The following is a 20,493-nucleotide window of genomic DNA, read 5'->3' on the forward strand; positions in this document are numbered from 1 at the left end:
CTTATGGTATGGGTCAGTTTTGAGTTCTGAGCTCAGACTTCTTGAAACTTAGCTAGCTACTCCCAGTGGAACACTGTGGGTGTGAGACCTGCCTTGCCAAGTGTGTGGGAGCTGGATGGGGCTTACTACCAAGCTGCTACTCCCCATTCTTCATATGGACTCTCCTTGTACAGTGGCAGAGACAGCTTCACTTCTCTCTGTAAAATTACCCCAGTGGCCCAAGAACTGCCTTCCAATTGCCACTGGAGCCACGGCTTGTCCCACACGTAGAGAGCCAGAGCATCACCTTACCTGACCTAGTTCCCACCTGGCTTTGCTCAACCACCTACCCTGGTAGATTAACACAAATAACAGAAGAAACTTTTAGAAGCTCTATGGCTCCACCGATTTCCTGAGACACCAGAGTGCCTCCCATGGGTAACATAAGGCAAGTCCAAATCTCACCACTACCACCACAGCTGGCAGTCTTTTGGAAGCACCACTTCCTGGCTGAAGGCCTACTGACACAGTCCTTTACAGCATCTGCAGGCAGAATAACATAGCACCCAGGAAGGAGAAAAGTTGTGATTGACCATAACTGTTACCATTGCTTGCATCACTCTGGCTAACCAGGAGGCCCTGAGTCTGTCCATGTGATAAGTTCATTACTACTACAACTGGCATTTGAGAAATCCAACACACAACACACTAGGACTATTTATAACCAAGGAATCTCTCAGAGTCTACATCACTCCCCTGCCATCCCCATCTGATCAGCTGCTGATACACACTGCTGTGAGACTTGAGGACAGATTACATCACTGGATCCATTGCAGACATTCTTGACCACCAGCCTGGTGTGTGGCAGCCCTACTGGGTAGCTAGACCCAGAGAAGCAGCAGCAGCATATGCAGTAATCTGAATTTCAGGGACTCCTACACTGAGGAAAGAGGAAGCACACCACATCAAGGGAGCACCCTGGGGACAAAATAATCTAGATGGCCTTGAGTCCCAGAACATTCCACTTGTGGGAAGTTGTTTGGTGGTTTGTTTGTTTTTGGTTTTTTTCCAGCAGAGGAACATGTGCATGCTAGGCTAAGTGAGGGAAGTCTGTAGCTATATCCCAACAATCAGGCAGCCTTGATGTTCAAGAAGGGTCTTGGAGAATGGAGGCTTATCTTCCATCTCATACACTACTGCAGACACAATAGTACTGTGCTCAGAGCCAGTGTACTGAGGTGAGCAGCCATAAAACCTACTGAGACACCAGCCAGGACAGCTAAAGGAGTACTTGCATTACCACTCCCCCAACCCCAGGCAGCACAGCTTGCAGCTCCAAAAAAGACCGCTTCCTTCTGCTAGAGATTAGAGGAAAGAGTAAAAAGGACTTTGTCTTGCATCTTGGATATCAGTTGAGCCACAGTAGGATAGGGCACTGGTCAGGGTCATGAGGTCCCCATTGTGGATGTAACTAACTTTTTTTTTTTTTAATTTTATAGGCTGATAGGCAGAAGGGACTTGTCTCAAATAAGACTTTGGACTTGAGGTTTTGAGTTATGCTGGAATCAGTTAAGACTTTGGGGAACTGTTGGGAACGCATGATTGGTTTTGAAATATATATAAAAGACATGAGATTTGGGAGGTGCCAGGAGCAGAATAATATGGTTTGGCTCTGTGTCCCCACCCAAACCTCATCTCAAATTATTATCCCCACACATCGACAGAGGGTCCTGTAATTGCCATGTGTCGAAGAAGTTTACTTCATGCTATCCTCATGATAGTGGTGAATTCTTAGGAGATCTGATGGTTTTAAAAGTAGGAGGTTTTTTTTTTTTCTGTGCACTCACTTCTCTCTCCTGCCACCTTGTGAAAAAAGGTGCCTGCTTCTGTCTTGCCTTCCACCATGACTGTAAGTTTCATGAGGCCTCCCCAGTGATGCAGAACTGTGAATTAATTAAACATCTTCCCTTTGTAAATTACCCAGTTTGGGGTAGTGTCTTTACAACAATGTAAAAATGGACTAATGCAGGTTCCCTGAAATATTCTGAGTCCCTTTGGAGGCAAGAATCTCTTCATACCAGCATGGTATACTGATGAAGTATATCCTGATCTTCTCATGGGCTGAGAAAGAAGTTATACATACCCTTTATGTGCCAGCAACTCTATGTGCAGGCTTTTGAGCCCCAGAATGGGCTTTCTTGCCTCATCTAGTCTATTTAACATATTTCTAAGCCAACTCAATATCTCTTATCCACACTGGGAAAGGTCCTAAATTGCTGTCTGTTACCCACCTGAGATAATAAGATGTTGTTAAATCAGGTGTGTGTGACGCAGATACATCTATCCGGAGTGGCAGGAGAGGGTCTATCTGCCCACCAGAGTCTCTGAAACATTTTCTAAGTCAGTTCAGAAGCTTATTAATTCACCTTTGCAGGCAACGTAGCCATGAGAAAGGTCTCCAAAAATTCCTGACCTTCTGGAAATTTTTAAAGTCTCTGCAGGTGTCCAGAGGTGACTGTAGCTGTACTGAAAGTCACTGCCTGGATAACTGGCCTGTTAAAGCAAATGCAAAATACACTAAGCCCACTAAGGATACCCAGAAGCCATGGTATTCAGTTAATTTTTGTCTTTCTTGCAGGTGGGAAAATACTGAGGATTATGCCCTCCTATAGCAAGTGAAGGTTACGCCAGTGCCTAGATGTACTAGTCAAGAGGGGCCATGAGAGAGCAGATGGCAGAAGGGCAGCCAGGTCCTTTTGCTGGGGTTTACTGCTTGTCATGAGCTCTGCTGCTGGGCAGCATGTGTGATTTCTGACTCCTGCCATGTTTTCAAGAAGCCTTGCCCCATCAGCCAGCTGTGCTACCTCCTGAAAGCTGGTGCATGTTTGTTAGCATGGAGATCCAGAACAAGAGTCACTTTAGTATTTATCCATAGAGTCCCCATGTGTGCACATGTCTACCTGCAGGTTGTTTTTCCTATTTTTCTGAATGTTAATCTTTGCCTTCTGGAACTCGATATTACCCCATGTGGCCAAATATGGGATAATTGTCAGGAGAAACTGCTCTTTAGGTCCCAAGTCCACAGTGTTAGTATTATTATCAATATTAAAATGATTAATTATGGATATTAGTATCATAATAATCATCATCATTCTTGTTAATGCTCATCAATATGTTTATTATTACTATCATTAAGATGGTTTATTAATGTTATTATTCAGTAATAAATGTTTAGTTTCTCCTTTCACTCAGTCAAACTGGAGTCTGACTACAGATATGACTATGGATAAGACTGCATATGACTATGAGGGTTACCCTGCAGATATAGACATGAACAGCTGTCCCAGAGACAGCTCTTGCAGCCACCAATTGCTCTTTCATAGGATGAGTTCCTTACAGGAGAGAAGGGCTGATCTCCATGATGTGGTTTCCTCAGGGTCTCATCATCAATGATGACCTGTTGACGTGTAGGTTTGCGTGTGAGGTTATTGCAGGGGATTGGGTTTACTATTTTCTCCTGGGGTGTGTTTCATTCCGCAGTTGTTTGTCGGCATGAGAAGGTGAAATTTTGCTAATGTGGGACATCCGTGGATCCTTCTAGCCACCTTGAATCGTGGAAACTGGAATGCATTTGGAAGATTGGAACGGTGCTCTTCTTTCTTACCCTGGCTCGCTGTTTTTACATGGGTTTTTGAAAGGACCTCAGGCGCCCTAGGACTTGTGCTCTTGGTGGAACCCACACAACGCCGGAAACAAACAGACCGACTTGCCTGTTTCACGGTGTCCACTTCCAATGAGTTGAAACGGAAAATTTTCCCACTGGCATGTAAGTCATTTGGAAGTAAGTCGTATTGATAGTCAAGGAAATCACACACAGGACTGTGTGTCTTCAATGAAAATAAATTCAGAAAGCCCTGAAATCAATCTCATTTGGTGTGTTTACAAATTGCATCTGGGGAGATTCCGGGTCATCTGTCCAGCTGCGAAAGGTGCATCTCTGAAGCACAGTCCCTGTCCTGCAATCAGACTTATTTATCCGACGTGGTGTTCCAGTGGAAATGATTCTGGGAAATGGCCCCTTCCTTTTCTGTATTTGCTGATTAGATTTCATGGTCCCTTTCTCGTTAGGTGCAGTGATCAAAGTTGACCAACCCCTGAAGAAGGTTGTCCAGTGCACAACCCAGGGCTCCGTAGAACCGCAGAATCTTGGGTGCAACCCTGCTCAAGCACCCAAATGTGCATACGAACAGGGTCTCTGTGTGACATGTGTGAAAACTACAGTGTGATGAGCATGACTCGCAGAGAGGTTATCCGTTGGGCTCCCCTCAAAATCAGTTATGAGTATGAAAGGACACCGATGCCCAGGTCCCGGCTCCAGGAATAAGACCCTCCAACGTCTTGTGTGAAGCCACGGCATCTGGATTGCTCAGGCTTCCAGGGATCATTCTCCTGAAAATGGTGGCTCCTTTCTCCCTGTGGAGCATCTTTCCAAACAGTGCTCCTTTCTTCCCCCAGGACACTTGACATCAGGCACAGGAAGCCTTCTGATTGAGCACACCTGGCCCATGAAAAGACAAGGGAAAGAAATGGGGCCAAAGGTCACAGTCCTCTCATTCCACCATCCTCCTTAAAATCATCCTAATTTCATGGGCCCCGAGGCCAGGGCTGTTTCTTTACACCTCGAGGCCTTGGCGCCGGGCCTCAATTCTGCCCTGCTGCTTACTGTCTAAGACACTTTGGGAAAACCCCTAGAGCCAGGATCTCCATTCCTGGTAAGCCAGAGAGCCTGAAGACACACCTACATTCCGACTCTCTTAGCTCAGGGAACATGTCCACGTTCGTCAGCATTAAAATTTTTGCACCAGATGTGCTAACTGCAATTCCACCATACAATGCCTAACTGGAAATGGAGGCAATATCTCAGATCCTGAACAATTGATGCGAGAATCCATGAGACACACGGCTTATTTGGGCCTTTTGCCACTGAAACAAGGGCCAGCATTAACAATGTTATACAATCCTCTGATTCACTCCCTGCTTTTAAACCTCTCCGACGGTTTCTTCTTGAGACAGGGCCTCACTCCCATCACCCAGGATTTTCTACGGTATAATTTTCCTTGTTTGCTTTTGTCAAATTGAGAACTTTTTATTTCATCTCTATCCAATGTTGATCCATTAGCACATAGGTATGAAAATATTATCACCCATACTGGGAGATATGTTGCTTCTATTTTCATCATTTCTCTCATAAACCAAAGGTTTTAGTTGGGATACTTCTGATTTCTCAAGTTTTTTGTTTCATGTTTTCTTAAACTGCCGTCGGACGTCTGAAACCACTGACTGTACCATGTCATGACTATTTCTCTTTTCCGGTAAACATAAATTTGGGGAATGTCATCAATTAGTCTCTCGGTGATTGCATGATGTCCCAAAAGTCTTTCACATTCTACTTTGTGCACTGAGTATCTCTTCAAACTTCAGTGCATGTTTCTACCACTTGATGCTTTATTCTTTGGGAATCTAACTTCCATAAGAGCATTTCATGCAAAGACTTGTCTTGTTCCCCACTGGCAGGTAATTTCACTCGGATACACAAACAATAGGCTGAGCATGGAAAGGTTATCGCTGGAAGGTCTGTTTGATTCCACGGATCTCTCCTTTTTTATTCAGGAAAAAAATACGCTGTGCTAATTACTATAATTCATTGACTATTCTCCAGACAGAAAGCACACTTCCGACTTCTTGTCCTTCAATCGCTGAAAGGAGGATGATATCTGCCAAAAGCACTCACTTGGAAGCACATCTCAGCACAAACACACACACACACACAGACACACACACACAAGCGCACACACACGGTTTCATAGGTAAAGATTTCTTCCCTGAAATTGTTTTACCTAAAATAAGGCAAGTGTGTGGCCACTGTCCTAACCCGGTTACACTCGTATTATATGTGCCTATCATCCTGAGGACTAATTGGATTCAGGTGTTCTAGAAAGCGTGATGTGGGCTGTGTCTGTTGAATCCCCAGCAATGCAAGGGGACACACCCTGTGACTCCTTCCTTAATTGAGTGCTGATATTTGATTGGTTTTTCGCGAACCTGATGGGTGGGTGGGGTGTTCGAGGTTGGTGGGGGTGAGGTATATAAGGGCTGATGCGGCTAGACAGCTACTCATTGGAACACCCTCTCGGAAGAGATAGCGTCTTTCTGCAACCCGCGGTCCCAGCAGAAAAACCTTGCGATCCTTGCTCCAGGCAACATGGAGGACGACTCACTCTACTTGGGAGGTGAGTGGCAGTTCAACCACTTTTCAAAATTCACATGTTCCCGGCCAGATGCAGCTTTTGCTGAAATCAAGCGGACTTCTCTCCCGGAGAAGTCACCACTCTCATCTGAGACCCGTGTCGACCTCTGTGATGATTTGGCTCCTGTGGCAAGACAGCTTGCTCCCAGGGAGAAGCTTCCTCTGAGTAGCAGGAGACCTGCTGTGGTGGGGTCTGGGCTCCAGAATATGGGAAATACCTGCTACGTGAATGCTTCCCTGCAGTGCCTGACATACACACGGCCCCTTGCCAACTACATGCTGTCCCGGGAGCACTCTCAAACTTGTCATGGTCGCAAGTGCTGCATGCTCTGTACTATGCAAGCTCACATCACACGGGCCCTCCACCATCCTGGCCATGTCATCCAGCCTTCACAGGCATTGGCTGCTGACTTCCTTTGAGGCAAGCAGGAAGACGCCCATGAATTTCTGATGTTCACTGTGGATGCCATGAGAAAGGCATGCCTTCCCGGGCACAAGCAGGTAGATCATCACTCTAAGGACACCACCCTCATGTACCAAATATTTGAAGGGTACTGGAGATCTCAAATCAAGTGTCTCCACTGCCAGGGCATTTCAGACACCTTTGACCCTTACCTGGACATCGCCCTGGATATCCAGGCAGCTCAGAGTGTGAAGCAAGCTTTGGAACAGTTGGTGAAGCCCGAAGAACTCAATAAAGAGAATGCCTATCACTGTGGTCTTTGTATCCAGAAGGCGCCTGCCTCCAAGACGTTAACTTTACACACTTCTGCCAAGGTCTTCATCCTTGTATTGAAGAGATTCTCCCATGTCACAGGCAACAAATTGCCAAGAATGTGCAATATCCTGAGTGCCTTGACATGCAGCCATACATGCCTCAGCAGAACCCAGGACCTCTTGTCTATGTCCTCTATGCTGTGCTGGTCCACGCCGGGTGGAGCTGTCACAATGGACATTACTTCTCTTATGTCAAAGCTCAAGAAGGCCAGTGGTATAAAATGGATGATGCCGAGGTCACTGCCTCTGGCATCACTTCTATCCTGAGTCAGCAGGCCTATGTCCTATTTTACATCCAGAAGAGTGAATTGGAAAGACACAGTGAGAGTGTGTCAAGAGTCAGGGAGCCAAGAGCCCTTGGCGCTGCAGACAAGTGAATTGTGTTTGAAGTAAAATATCATGAGTATATCTTGCAGCAGATTATTTGTTTGTCTCTCTTTGTAATCAGTGAATGAGCTTTAACAAATATCAATGCCTTGTGCCTACGCCCCAGAAGTAAGAACTTCCAGTGTCTTGTGTGTAACCATGGCATCTGGATTGCTCATGATTCTAAAGATAATTCTCCTGTCCTCCTATATTTCAGAATCACTGCAGATGGTGGAAACTGATAACACATCAGTCCCTTGCTCTCTCTTTTCTTTTCTCTCAGGAAAACTGAGTATGTTGCACATCCCTGGCCTATGAAAAAATAAGGGGATGTAATGGTTCCAAAGACCATACTCTGCTCACTCCACCATCGACTCTGAAACTATCCTGATTTCATGAGCCCTGTGTCAGAAGCTGTTTCTTTACACCTCTAGGCCTTTCCTCATGGCCTAAATATGTCCCCATTTCTCACAGCTTGTAAATTTTGACAAAACCCTCAGAGCCTAAATCTTCATTCCTCATAGGCCAAAGGGAGATACACGAGAATTCTGTCCCTCTGAGACTGCGGTACATCTCAGCTTCCATTAACATGAAATTTTGCACCAAATATAGATACTGCATTTCCACCTCACAATGAGTATCTGGAAGTTCAGACATGTCAGACACTATACAGTTTCTGGCCAAGCTCATTTGGTTTGACAATTCTTTTACTCTATAAATCAGTTGTGAGAACACTTAGGATTCATATTATTTAGTCTTTTAATCAGTCTGTTATTATTTTCAATGTATTTACTAGACTTTAGTTTAATATTTCTGATAAAGTTTGATGCAAAAATTCTCAATATAATAGTGGCAAACCAAATCCAGCAACATATCAAAAAGCTTATCCACCAAGATCAAGTTAGCTTCAACCCTTTGGGGAAAGGCTGGTTCAACATATGGAAATCAATAAATGTAATTCAGCACGTAAACAGAACTAAAGACAAAAACCCCATGATTATTTCAGTAGACTCAGAAAAGGTGTTTGATAACATTCAAAATTCCTTTATGTTAAAAACCTCATGAAACTATTTATTGACGGAACATACCTCGAAATAATGAGACATTTATGACAAACTCACAGCCAATATCATATTGAATAGGCAAAAGCTGGAATTATTCCGTTTGAAATTCGCCTCAAGGCAAGTATGCCCTCTCTCACCACTCCTACTCAATATAGTACAGGAAGTTCTGGCCAAGGCAATCAGGCATGAGAAAGAAGTAATGCATATTCAAATAGTAAAAGAAGTTGAACTGTCTTTGTTTGCAGATGACATGATCCTATATCTATAAAATCCCATCATCTCAGCCCAAAAGATTCTTAAGCTTATAAGCAACTTCAGTAAAGTCTCAAGATACAAAACCAGTGTGCAAAAATCACAAGTATTCTTATACACCAACAGTAGACAAGAAGAGAGCCAAATCACAAATGAATTCCCGTTTACAATTGCTACAAAGAGTATAAAATACATAGGAATATAGCTAACAAGGCAAGTGAAGGAATTCTTTAAGGAGAGCTACAAACAACTACTCAAGGAAATAAGAGAGGACACAAACAAATGGAAACACATTCCATGCTCATGGGTAGGAAGAATCAATATCATGAAAACGCCATACTTCCCAAAGTAATTCATAGATTCAATGCTATTCCCATAAACTACCATGGACATTCTTTCCAAAATTGGAAAAAACTAATTCTAAATTCATATGGAATGAAAAAAGAGCCCATATACCCAGGACAATCCTAAGCAAAAATAACAAAGTTAGAGGCATCATGCTACCTGACTTCAAACTATATTACAAGGCTACAGTAACCCAACAGCATGGCAGTGGTACAAAACAGACATATAGATCAATGGAATGGAATGGAAATATCAGAAATAAGATTGCATATCCACAACCATTTTATTTTTAATGAAAACAAGCAATGGGGAAAGGATTCTCTATTTAATAATAAATGGTGCTTGAAAAACTGGCTAGACATATGCAGAAAACTGAAACTGTACCCCTTCCTTATACCTTATACAAAAATGAACTGACAATGGATTAAAGACTTAAATGTAAAACCCAAAACTATAAAAAATCCAACCCCATATAAAAGTGGGCAATAGCTGGGTGCAGTGGCTCATGCCTGTAATCCCAGCAGTTTGGAAGGGTGAAGTGGGCAGATAACTTGAGGCCAGGAGTTCAAGATCAGCCTGGCCAAGCTGCTGAAACCACGTCTCTACTGAAAATACAATAAATTAGCCAGATGTAGTGGTGCGCGCCTGTAATCCCAACTACTCAGGAGCCTGAGAGAGAAGAATCGCCTGAATCTGGGAGGCAGAGGTTGCAGTGACCCAAGATTGTGCCACTGAACTCCATCCTGAGTGACAGAGCAAGACTCGGTCTTAAAAAATAAAAATTTAAAAAGGTGAGCAAAGGACATGAGTGGACACTTCTCAAAAGAAGACATTTATGCAGCCAACAAACATGAAAAAAAAAAGCCCAACATTACTGATCATTAGAGAAATACAAATCAAAAACCACAGTGAGATACCATCTCATGCCAGTCAGAATGGTGATTATTAAAAAGTCAAAAAACAACAGATGCTGGTGAGACTGTGGGGAAATAGGAACACTTTTACAATGTTGGTGCAAATGTAAGTTAGTTCAACCACATTGGGAGACTGTGGTAATTTTTCAAAGACCTAGAATCAGAAATACCATTTGACCCAGCAATCCCATTACTGGGTATATACCCAAAGGAATATAAATTCTTGTATTATAAAGATACATTCATGTATATGTTCATTGCAGCACTATTCACAATAGCAAAGACATGGAATCAACCCAAATGCCCATCAATGATAGACTGGATTCAGAAACTGTGATACATATACACCATGGAATACTATGCATCCATAAAAAGGAATGAGATCATGTCTTTTGCAGGGACATGGATGAAGCTGGAAGCCATTATTCTCAGCAAACTAATGCAGGAACAGAAAACCAACTACACATGTTCTCACTTATAAGTGGGAGATGAACAATGAGAGAACATAGACACAGGGAGGGGAACAACACACACTGGAGCCTGTCTGGGGGTGAGTGGGGAGGGAGTGCATCAGGATGAATAGCTAATGCATGTGGGCTGAATACCTAGGTGATGGGTTGATAGGTACAGCAAACCACCATGGCACACATTTACCTATGTAACAAACCTGCATATCTTCCACATGTATCCCAGAACTTAAAATGAAATAAAATAAAATTTTAAAAAACTTTATTTTTTCTAACCTTCCAAAATGCAGGGATTACAGGCATGAGCCACTGTGCCTGGCCCTGTTTTATCATATCTGAACAAGATTTAAGACATCAGTTTGAAAAGAGCCCCTCTATGACAGCAACATGAATTCTGCCAAAGCTGAAGCAAGAACAAACATCAAATTCATGGTGAAGCTGGGGTACAAAAAATGGTGAAATAAATTATTCTTTATGAAGAGTCTATGGGAACAATGACTGGAAGAATCAGTCATTTACAAATGGATAACTTATTCTAAGAAGTGATAATACAGTGTTGAAGATGAAGTCAACAGAGGAGGGACATCCATATCAATTTTTGAGAAAAAAAAATATTTCTATGCCCTGATTGAGGAGGATTGACAATTAACAAGAGATATTATAGCCAACACCACAGACATCTCAATTGGTTCAGCTTACACAATACTGAGTATAACATGAAAGTTGAGAAACTTTACATTTGATAAGTCCCAAATACCCTTGTGCCTAGATCAGCAGTGGACAAAAGCAGAGCTATTAGTGATTATTTTGAGCAAGTGGAATCAAGATCCTGAAGCATTACTTTGAAGAATTATAACAGGGAGTGAAACTGGCTTTATCAATAAGATCCTGAAGACAAATCACAATTCAAACAATGGCTACCAAGAGGTAGAAGTGGTCCAGTCAAAGCAAAAGCAAACTTCTCAAAAGCAAAAGCCATGGAGGTTTTGGGGATGCTCAAGGCATTTTTCTTGTTAACTTTCTGTAGAATCAAAGCACCATAACATCTGCTTACTAGGAGAGTTCTTAGAGAAAATTAGCAAATACTTTTGCAGAAAAGCGCCCTATAAAGCTTCACTAGAGAGTCCCTCTGCACCACAACACTTCTCTTCCTTCCTCTCATCAAACATGGGTAATTTTGCAAGAGTTTTCATGGGAAATTATTAGGCATCAACATTACAATCCTGATTTGGTTTCTTCTGACCTTTTTTTCCCTAGTCTTAAAATAACTGTAAAGGGCACCCATTTTTCTTTAGTTAATAATAGAAGACTGCATTGACACAGTTCAATTCCCATTACCCTCAGTTCTTTAGCAATGGACTGAATGGCTGGGATCATCCCTTAATTGAGTGTCTTGACCTCAGTAGAGCTTATATTGAGAAATAAAGTTTATATTTATATTTTTATTTTTAATTCCATTTTTCACTGACATTTTTAAATCCCTTCACAATTCACGTTTGTCTCAAAGGTGTTTAAGTTTAGAAATCATAACAAGTGTGAAATAAAGAAAATTATATAGAGAGAGGGAGAACAGAATCTATAAATATGCATGTTTGTGTACATACATCCATATACATACATATGTGTGTGCATGCAGTAATTTTGTTCTCCCAAAGCAATGCCTCTGCCTTCCACTCTCACTGCACATGTCCTAGTCCTGTGACATCCCTGGAACTGAGCACCTGATTTTCTTCTCTGCTTCCCACATGAACAGGGAATAGAAATGGAAACCACGCTCTGTGGTTGCTGTTGTGAAAATCCATGTTCCCCACAGGCTGAGTTTGGCATCTTACATTCCAGTTCCCATTGTAAAAAAGCAAGCAACAAACAAAAACTACAAAAGAAAAAATGAAATATTTGAAAGTCTAGAGCCACAGAGGTTCCGGATCCACCCACCACCCACGGTGACCTCCACAGCCCTCCAGGCCTGAGGGCAGTTATGCCTGAACAGCCTGCCTCTTCACCATCCACGCAGGAAAGTGACCTTAATCTTCAATAGCTATTACTCTGTTCCACAAGGAACCAGGTCAACATTCAAAGTCAGTGGTCTGACAACTCTAAGCTTCGGCTGGAAAGTATTGGAAACATTTAACGTGCAGTGGATGAAGCAGCTCGGTCCCACTGCACATAACACACTCGCAGGGACTCAAAGGAGGAGACTCAGGATCCGCTGGGTGGAAGTGAGGACAGACCCAGATACACAGGTGGTGGTGGGGGGGGTCAAACCAGGAAGGCTCAGTCCCTGACCTCCTCCTATGCCCTGCCTCTCTAGAATTCACAGTTTTTTCTGACCCGGAAGAGGATTTCACTGATGGAAAAGAAGTTCAGTATTTCTGGTCCAGCCCAGTAAGCTGCTCCCATTGCCCAGCCTTCCACATCCCTGCAGAAGTCACAATCCCTGCACCCACTAACCTGACAAGGGAGCTATGCATCACCTGGAGATGGTTCTAGGTCTGAACCCCTGTGATGGGGTCCAGGGTCTGTGTCCATTTCTGGTTAAAATTGCTGTAAGGCTGGTCTCTGTCTTGGCCTTCCCTGCTTCCTCTCTGTTCACTTCTCCCCTCCTCACCCCATGTGAAGCTTTTACTCAGGAAATGGATTCTCTCCCCTCTTGGAACATCAAGGACAGCACAAGGACACCGCATCATCCCTTTGACCCTGGAATTCTGTAGACCTCAGTCTTATCCTGAGGACCCCTCCCTCCCTACCTCATTTTTTCCATACTTCTGGGACCTGATCCTGCTACACCTCAGGCTTCCTCTTCACAGTCACAGACTGAGGGAGCCCCCTTCATCTTTGGGCTCTGGCCACAGCTCACCTGCTGCAGGACACTCAGTGGCTTTCAGTAGTTCATCCAGACATCCAGTTGGAAGTGGGATTTCCTGGAAGGAAAGCAGGAACCCAGAATTACACTGAATTCTAACACCAGGGCCCAGATTCCCCTTCTGCATGGGACACTAAGCTGCAAACACTACATAGGCAATTTAATGCTCAGCTGTCCTTCTAACATCTGGTCCAGTTGTGTCCCTCCTCCTTGGAATATCTCAGAAAATGTATCTCTACCTAGAGTTCTTTGAAAGCATCATCCTATGTGATTCCAGACCATCAGGGGGTGCTATGGGTCCTTACCGGTATTTCCACTCTGCTTGGAAGACTTAGAAAATCCTGAGGCTGCTCAGAGGGTCAGCTTCCCATCTCTGTGTTTCAGTAAAACTTCAGTCTTCCCCGGACAAGTAAGGAGACAGAAAATGTCTAGTCTCTGGCACATCTTTTGCAAGCAATGGCGGCTCCCAGGAATCAAAACTATCAATGAATATATTTGTGAGACTCTGGTCAAAAGAAGAGTCATCCTGCAATATCAGGTAGGATGGAGTGGTTCTGTGGCTCCTGAGGTGATTTTGAAAAGATCTTGACTCTCAGAAGGACCAAGGAGGACATTTCTGGCATTTCCAGACCAGGAAGAGTGACTGATGGACCTCCAGTGTTACTTGGAAAACTTTTTTGTTGGACAGCTTGTAATAAGAGGATCTTGCTTTGGCTTTCAGGCCTTCACATAGGTTGTTTAGATCATGGAAGTGCTTCTGTATTTCTGCGTAGGCTCAGGATGCCTTCTCAAGTCGTCCCTGCAATTATGAGACAGTTGCTGTCTCCAGAGGTCACTTAGAATAATACAAGAGGCTTCACCCTCAAAGGGACACCAGACAATATAGCCACAGTTCAGCCAAGATTATCTGTATTTACATACCTGTAAAGTAACACTCCTAGTTATCTCCATTAACTTGGACATCTTTCATGAATAGGGAAACTCTAGGGATTGTTATATAACAGCTGCCACAAAAATTAACCAATAAAAAGAAATGATAAATGAAAAATAATTAATAATGATAACGAACATAATGACCTAAATAGTATGAATTTTAATACTAGTGATAATATGAACATAAGGATACAAAAATTAATGTGGAGATTCTCCTAAATATATGAAAACTTCACAAATTGGGTCCTCCTTGTGTAATTTGGAGTCAGAGTCAAAGAATTTCTGTATGAAATGTGTTCCATGATGGGAAACATCAAAAACAGGAGGTGAAAGAAAAGCAAGCCGCAGGAGACCATGGGCTAATATGAACACTTGAGTGCAAACCTCTCTCATCAAGAACTACCAGCCAGAGGTGAAGGGACTCTGGTTTGTCTCCTGCCTACCACTGGGCACACAAAAGCTTTCAGTAGTGCAACCAGATGGCTGGTTTGGCCTGGCTCCCTGCAAAGCAGACACGTCTCTGATCCCCACCAGTCCATCAGTCCTGGAACTCAGAATCCTACATGCAGTAAACATGAAACTCCAACTCCACAGCTGACTTTACCTCCTTACTGTCCTTCTGCCATCTGGTGTTTCAGGTGCTCTCCAGATGTGGACTTCTTGGCTCCCCTACCTTTACCAAGTGAACTCTGGATGTATCATTCTCAGTCTTCTCCTGCCAGTCCAAGGTGAAACTCACCAATACAGGCATACCCTGGATGGGCTTCCTTGGAATATTTAGAAAACAATGAGCTTGCTCGGGTGTGGTGTGTGCTCTAGGAGTAGAGTTACAGTCTTCCATGGAAACCTGAGAGGAATGAGAATATTCCCAAAGGCCTAAGAAGTCCAATCTGTCCTGGAAACATCAGGAATGATATACTCGGTCTTCCTAAGGCTCCAAAATTTTTCTAAATAAACTCAGAGGTTACAGAACCATTTTTATCTTGGGGACTGAAGGGGAGTTATTTGCCTTCTGCCAGCATCTCACATTTTTTTTTCCTCTAAGTTAGCTTTTGAGCCCAGAAGTAGATATTCCTTGTATTTGATTTACACACGGAGCTTCCTAGAATGCCCGTGCCTCTGGATATTTTCTGCATTCACTCAGGTATTCACAAAATGCTGCAGTTCTACTGAAAATCTCTGAGACGACCATTTGATCACCTGAGTAACTTTAGAATGTGTCTTCTATGGAAGCCCTGGAACCTCCCTTCTGGTATTTCATCCATTGCTGGTACCAAGTCCCAGGGTGAAAGCCTCCATCAGACATTGTTGGCAATTCCAGTATGGAAATGACTCTAACGTGATGGGGCTCAAGAATCAGATGGTAGAAGACCAGCTGGGAGGTGAAGTCTCAGTAGGCTAGGGGATTAATGTTCAATGCACATCAGACTTCTGAGACTCAGGAGGCAGGTGTGGATCTGTCTGCCCAGTGCCTCTCATCTACAGCCTGGACCAGCTATTTCTTGGGGTGAACTACTGAAGGCTTTTGTATGACCTGTGTCAGGCAAGACTCTGGCCAGACCCTTTGCCATAGTCCATTTGTAATGTATTTCCACATGGCACAGGTATCTCCACTTTTGCCCATGCTCTCATGTGGCTCAGAATTATTCTCCCTACTGCCACTCTTCTTTGCCATCACAGAACATATTTCAAGATGTAGCCCTAAGCTTCTCCTTCTAATCAATAACATGAGGGCTTGTATGGGAATATTGTAACAGGCTTACAGGAATATGTTCTTAAATATCTGCTTTTTTAATTACTCTCTTCATTAAACTGACATTTATATCATCATCATTATGATTGTTATTACTGTTATTATTATACTGGTACAGTTCTTTATCATGGATATATTCGTGGTAGTTTTTATGCAATGTTGAATAATTTTTTTATGTTCCTGAAGACTGTTGAATTTCCTGAAGATGATTAAAAGACAACCTTAAAACATAAATACCACAGCAACCCCAGGACTCCTACTGTACTGCCTGGTGTCCTGTAGAAGAATGGGCTTCCTGAATTATTCTTTTATTTTTCAGGCAAGTACCTATTCATACCAGCATAGGAGACTGATGAAGTGCACCCTTATCTTGCCACGGGCTCAGAAAGAATTCATACATATGCTTTATACGATAGCAACTCTATGTATAGGCCTGTGAGCCCTAGAATGCACTTTCTTTCACCAACTAGTCCACCTAAAAGTTTTCTAAGTCAAATCCCCCCTCCATGCTTGGATAGGTCATGAATGGCTTTCTGTTACCCACCTAAGATGAAGGGATATTGCTAAATCAGGTTTGTGGCCAAGAAACTTTTACCTGGAGTGGCAGGAGAGGGCCTACCTGTTCACCAGAGTGTCTGCAACATTTTCTTTTTTCTTCCTTTTTATTTATTTATTTATTTATTTATTTATTTATTTTATTTTTTATTTTTTATTTTTTTTGAGATAGAGTCTCGCTGTGTCACTCAGGCTGGAGTCCAGTGTTGCGATCTTGGCTCTCTGCAACCTCAGACTCCCAGGTTCAAGCGATTCTCCTGCCTCACCCATCTGAGTAGCTGGGATTACAGGTGTGTGTCACCACGTCCGGCTAATTTTTGTATTTTTAGTAGAGGAGGTTTCACCATGTTAGTCAGACTGGTCTCAAACTCCTGAACTCATGATCCGCCTGCCTTGGCCTCCCAAAGTGCTGGGATTACAGGCGTAAGCCACCGCACCTGGCCTCTACCACATTTTCTAAGTCAGTATAGAAGCTCTTTGAACCACCTTTTCAGTCAAAGAACTCATGAAAACGTCCTCCAAGGACTTGTAACCTTCTGGAAATTGTCAAAATCTCTACAGGTGTCCAGAGTCATCTAGATCTGTATTGCAAGCCACTGACTGGGTTCCACCATTATTAAAGCAAATGCAAAATATGCTATGCCCAACAAAAAAAATCCAGGAGCCATGGTATTTAGCTGTTTCCATCTTTCTTGCCTCCTGCAGGTGGGAGAGCACTGAGTATCATGCCCTCCTACAGCCTCTGGAGGACATGCCAGTGCCTAGAGGTACCAGTAGAGAGGGGCCATGAAAAAGCAGATGACAGCCAGGTGGCTGGGAATGACATTGTCCTGGGGCTTATTGCTTGTTATGAACTCTGCCACTGGGCAACATGTGCGGGTCTGGACCCATGCCTTCTCTGGATCCCTGCCCCATCAGCCAGCTGTCTTATCTCCTGGAACCTGGCAGGTGTTGGTCAGCATGGTGTTCCAGGACTAGGGTTATATTAACATTCCCTCTTAGTCTGAAACCCCAGAAGTTAACACAGGAGTCCCCCGGTGTGCACATACCAATCTCCAGATTGTTTTTCTTCTCATTCTAGATGTTCATCCTTGCTTTTTGGGACTTGAAATAACCCTACACAGGCAAATATTTATTCCTATTATCCATTTATGGAAAACTTATATGTCCCAAGTCCATAGGGTTAGTATTATTATCAGTATTAAAACCATTAATACTAGTATCATGATGATAATCATTACTGTTAATATCCATCAATATTTTTATTACTGCCATTGTTAATATGGATTTTTCATTATTGTACAGCAGTGAATATGGTTTATCCATTCACAAATGGTGTTCAGTTACCAAAGATGACTACAAGGCATGTTCTACAGACATATACACACACAGCTGTCCTGGAGACCCAGCTTTGCCACCAATTGCTCTTTCGTAAGATGAGATCCCCCAATACCCACCAGTTTTTCGGGACTCGACCTGATCTGGCTCAGCTAGACTTGGAAAAGTTTCCTATGCCCAAATGTACTTGGAAAAATTTTAAAGTCTCTTCAGAGGCCCAGTGATAGCTTTTGGCAGCTTCTAAGACCAGGGAGAGTTTCTTGGCCATTCAGAGCCATTCAAATATTCTAAGTAAACTCAAGGATCCAGAAACCCCACTTGCAGTCATGAAATACCGGTGAACAGCCTCTGTGAGTCTCTTCAAGTTTTTCAAAGATGACTCCTGGGAAGGCTGGCCAGGAAGTCACCCAAGCCCAACCTTCTGCAGGATGTTCTACGTCAGCCAGGGACCCAGTGAATTGCCATTGAACAGAAGGGAGGAACAGAGACAGCATGCCTGAGCTTCTGGAAACATTCTAAGTGCCCTTGTTGGCCCAGAAAAGACTGATGCTACCATATGAGGCACAGACTTGGCAACCTACCTACTCCAGGAACCACAGAAGGTTTAAACGTTCCCAGGAAATCCCAGGGAGGGCAGCCATGGCCCTTTAGAGCCATCAGATTTTATTCTAAGTCTACGTGGGAGACAGTGCTATTAGCTTTATAAAAACACCAGTGGAGGTGCTATCACTTGCACTGGATATCACCAGTATCCAGTCTTTTCTACCTCATCTCAGAGCCAGGCAGCCACTATTTCCCAAAGCTGCTGTGCAATGAAAGGGGAATATTCTAGGTGCTCTCCTGTGCCCATGAAATTCTGTGATTGCGCTGAAAGGCAGGAGTCGTCCTCCGGAATGCTCCTCAGAAATCTGACAACACTGGTCAAGATTAAAGAAGCTCAATTCAACGTCATACAAAACCAATCACAAAAAAAAAAAAAAAGCATAGTGAGACAAAATGATGAACACACCCGCTAATAATCATGAATGACAATAATAACAATAATGATGATCTTAGTTATAATGCCACCAACACTGTTAATGGAAATAAAAATAAACCTGAGGTAATGAGTGTTAGGGTCCCGATTCAACGATGTGAAGGATGGCGCCAATTTCTGGCCTCACAGAAATAAAGGAAAAGTAAACACCTGGAGGAGGAGGAGGTGAACCTGGAGCTCCCGCCGGCCTCTAGGCGCTTCTTGGTGGAAGGAGAGGAACTTGGTCCTGAGCCTGCCCGGATCCACCCACACCAGAACCCCGGAGTCCCAGTTCCTGGATGGGCTCAGTCCCACCCAGGCCAGACCCCCCGGAGCCCCGGAGACCCGGAGCCCGGGAGCCCGGGTCCTCCAGCCCTCGCTGCCGCCGCTTCTCGCGGAGCCGGGGCCCCTCTCGCGCCACCTCAGCCTCTGCGGGGCTCTGGGAGGGCAGCGCCGAGGATGCTCCGGGCCCAGCGGGGGCATCTGGGCACAGCGGGGGTATCCGCGCCGGATACTGACGCCCTGAGGGCGGGGAATAGGGCGGCCTGCACAGGGCCCGCCGTCTCGAGCCTTGCAAAAAGAGCGGCCTCTCCGACGCCCCTCCCGGAACCTCCCCGGAGGCCCCAGCCCCAAAGCCAGGGCGATGGCGCCTCCCTGACTATGGGTAAAGAAAACTCAGGTCCTTCCTGGAGACTTGGTCAGCCGCGGGAAGCAAATCGCGCATGCGCCCTGCAAGGCAGGAAAGATGGGTTTCACTGCCCTCTGCCGGCCGTGAGGTGGCAGCACAGGACGTTTGTCCTTAGTGGTGGACCTGAGTCTGAATCACTGAAATTCAGGTGTAGATTATTCAGTACTTTTCTTTTGGAAGATCAAATGGAAATTGAGTACGATATCTTGTGCTTTAATTAAAGAAGATGGAAATAAAGAAGCAAATTCAAAAATCAGTATACAAAAGTCGATTGATTCCCTCTATGTGGAGGGAAGAAGAGCTTGAATAAGAGAAGCATTCTGTGTTATGCTTTAATAATGGCTGGAGATCTGCCACCATGCATTCATCAAATCCCGTAGAATTTCACAGCACAAATAGTACATGTTAATGTGGCTCAGGAGTACATATAATGTCAGCCACAGTTTGAGGGTAAATTACACATTTAATTAAATAGATTAAACAATAAATAATGATATGAGCTCTGCCTGGACATATTCCTTGTCTCTCCAACCAGTTTGCCAAGGGCTTGAATTTCTTGCTCATTATCCTCACACTTGACATAAATCCTGGCTGCAGAGTAAAATCAACCACTTGTGGAGATTTTTTAATATAATGATGTGTCAATTTCAACCATGGATAAGGCCATTTAGCCTTAGTAATGCCTATCGTATCAAGATTGTGCCTGTTTTGCAAAATTTCAAGCCATCCCACTTCATAATCAGGAAACATTTTCTCTTGAGGTTTAGGTTCAGTACTGAGGCTCCTTGATGGACAATACATTTTCCAACACTGAGGACAAGGCAGGGAGGCCCCATTTGTGAGAACTTTCATTTTGCTTCGGGAAAAGTACATTGAA

The 20,493-nt window shown here is 43.7% G+C and overlaps 2 protein-coding genes across 2 annotated transcripts in view; one reads left to right on the plus strand and one right to left on the minus strand.

Annotated features, from left to right (window-relative positions):
- The window catches only part of LOC134761888 (chitobiosyldiphosphodolichol beta-mannosyltransferase-like), a 966,630-nt gene that overhangs the window by 648,319 nt on the left and 297,818 nt on the right, over positions 1–20,493 (minus strand). The gene's annotated exons all lie outside the window — the stretch shown is intronic.
- Positions 6,171–7,440, plus strand: LOC100438016 (ubiquitin carboxyl-terminal hydrolase 17-like protein 6). Its single transcript, XM_054561127.2, is given in 2 exon segments — positions 6,171–7,109; positions 7,112–7,440. Coding segments are annotated over 2 exon segments (1,197 nt in total). The 5' UTR covers positions 6,171–6,241.

The sequence above is a fragment of the Pongo abelii genome, chromosome 7 (assembly GCF_028885655.2).
Source record: "Pongo abelii isolate AG06213 chromosome 7, NHGRI_mPonAbe1-v2.0_pri, whole genome shotgun sequence".
In the NCBI taxonomy this organism is placed as follows: domain Eukaryota; kingdom Metazoa; phylum Chordata; class Mammalia; order Primates; family Hominidae; genus Pongo; species Pongo abelii.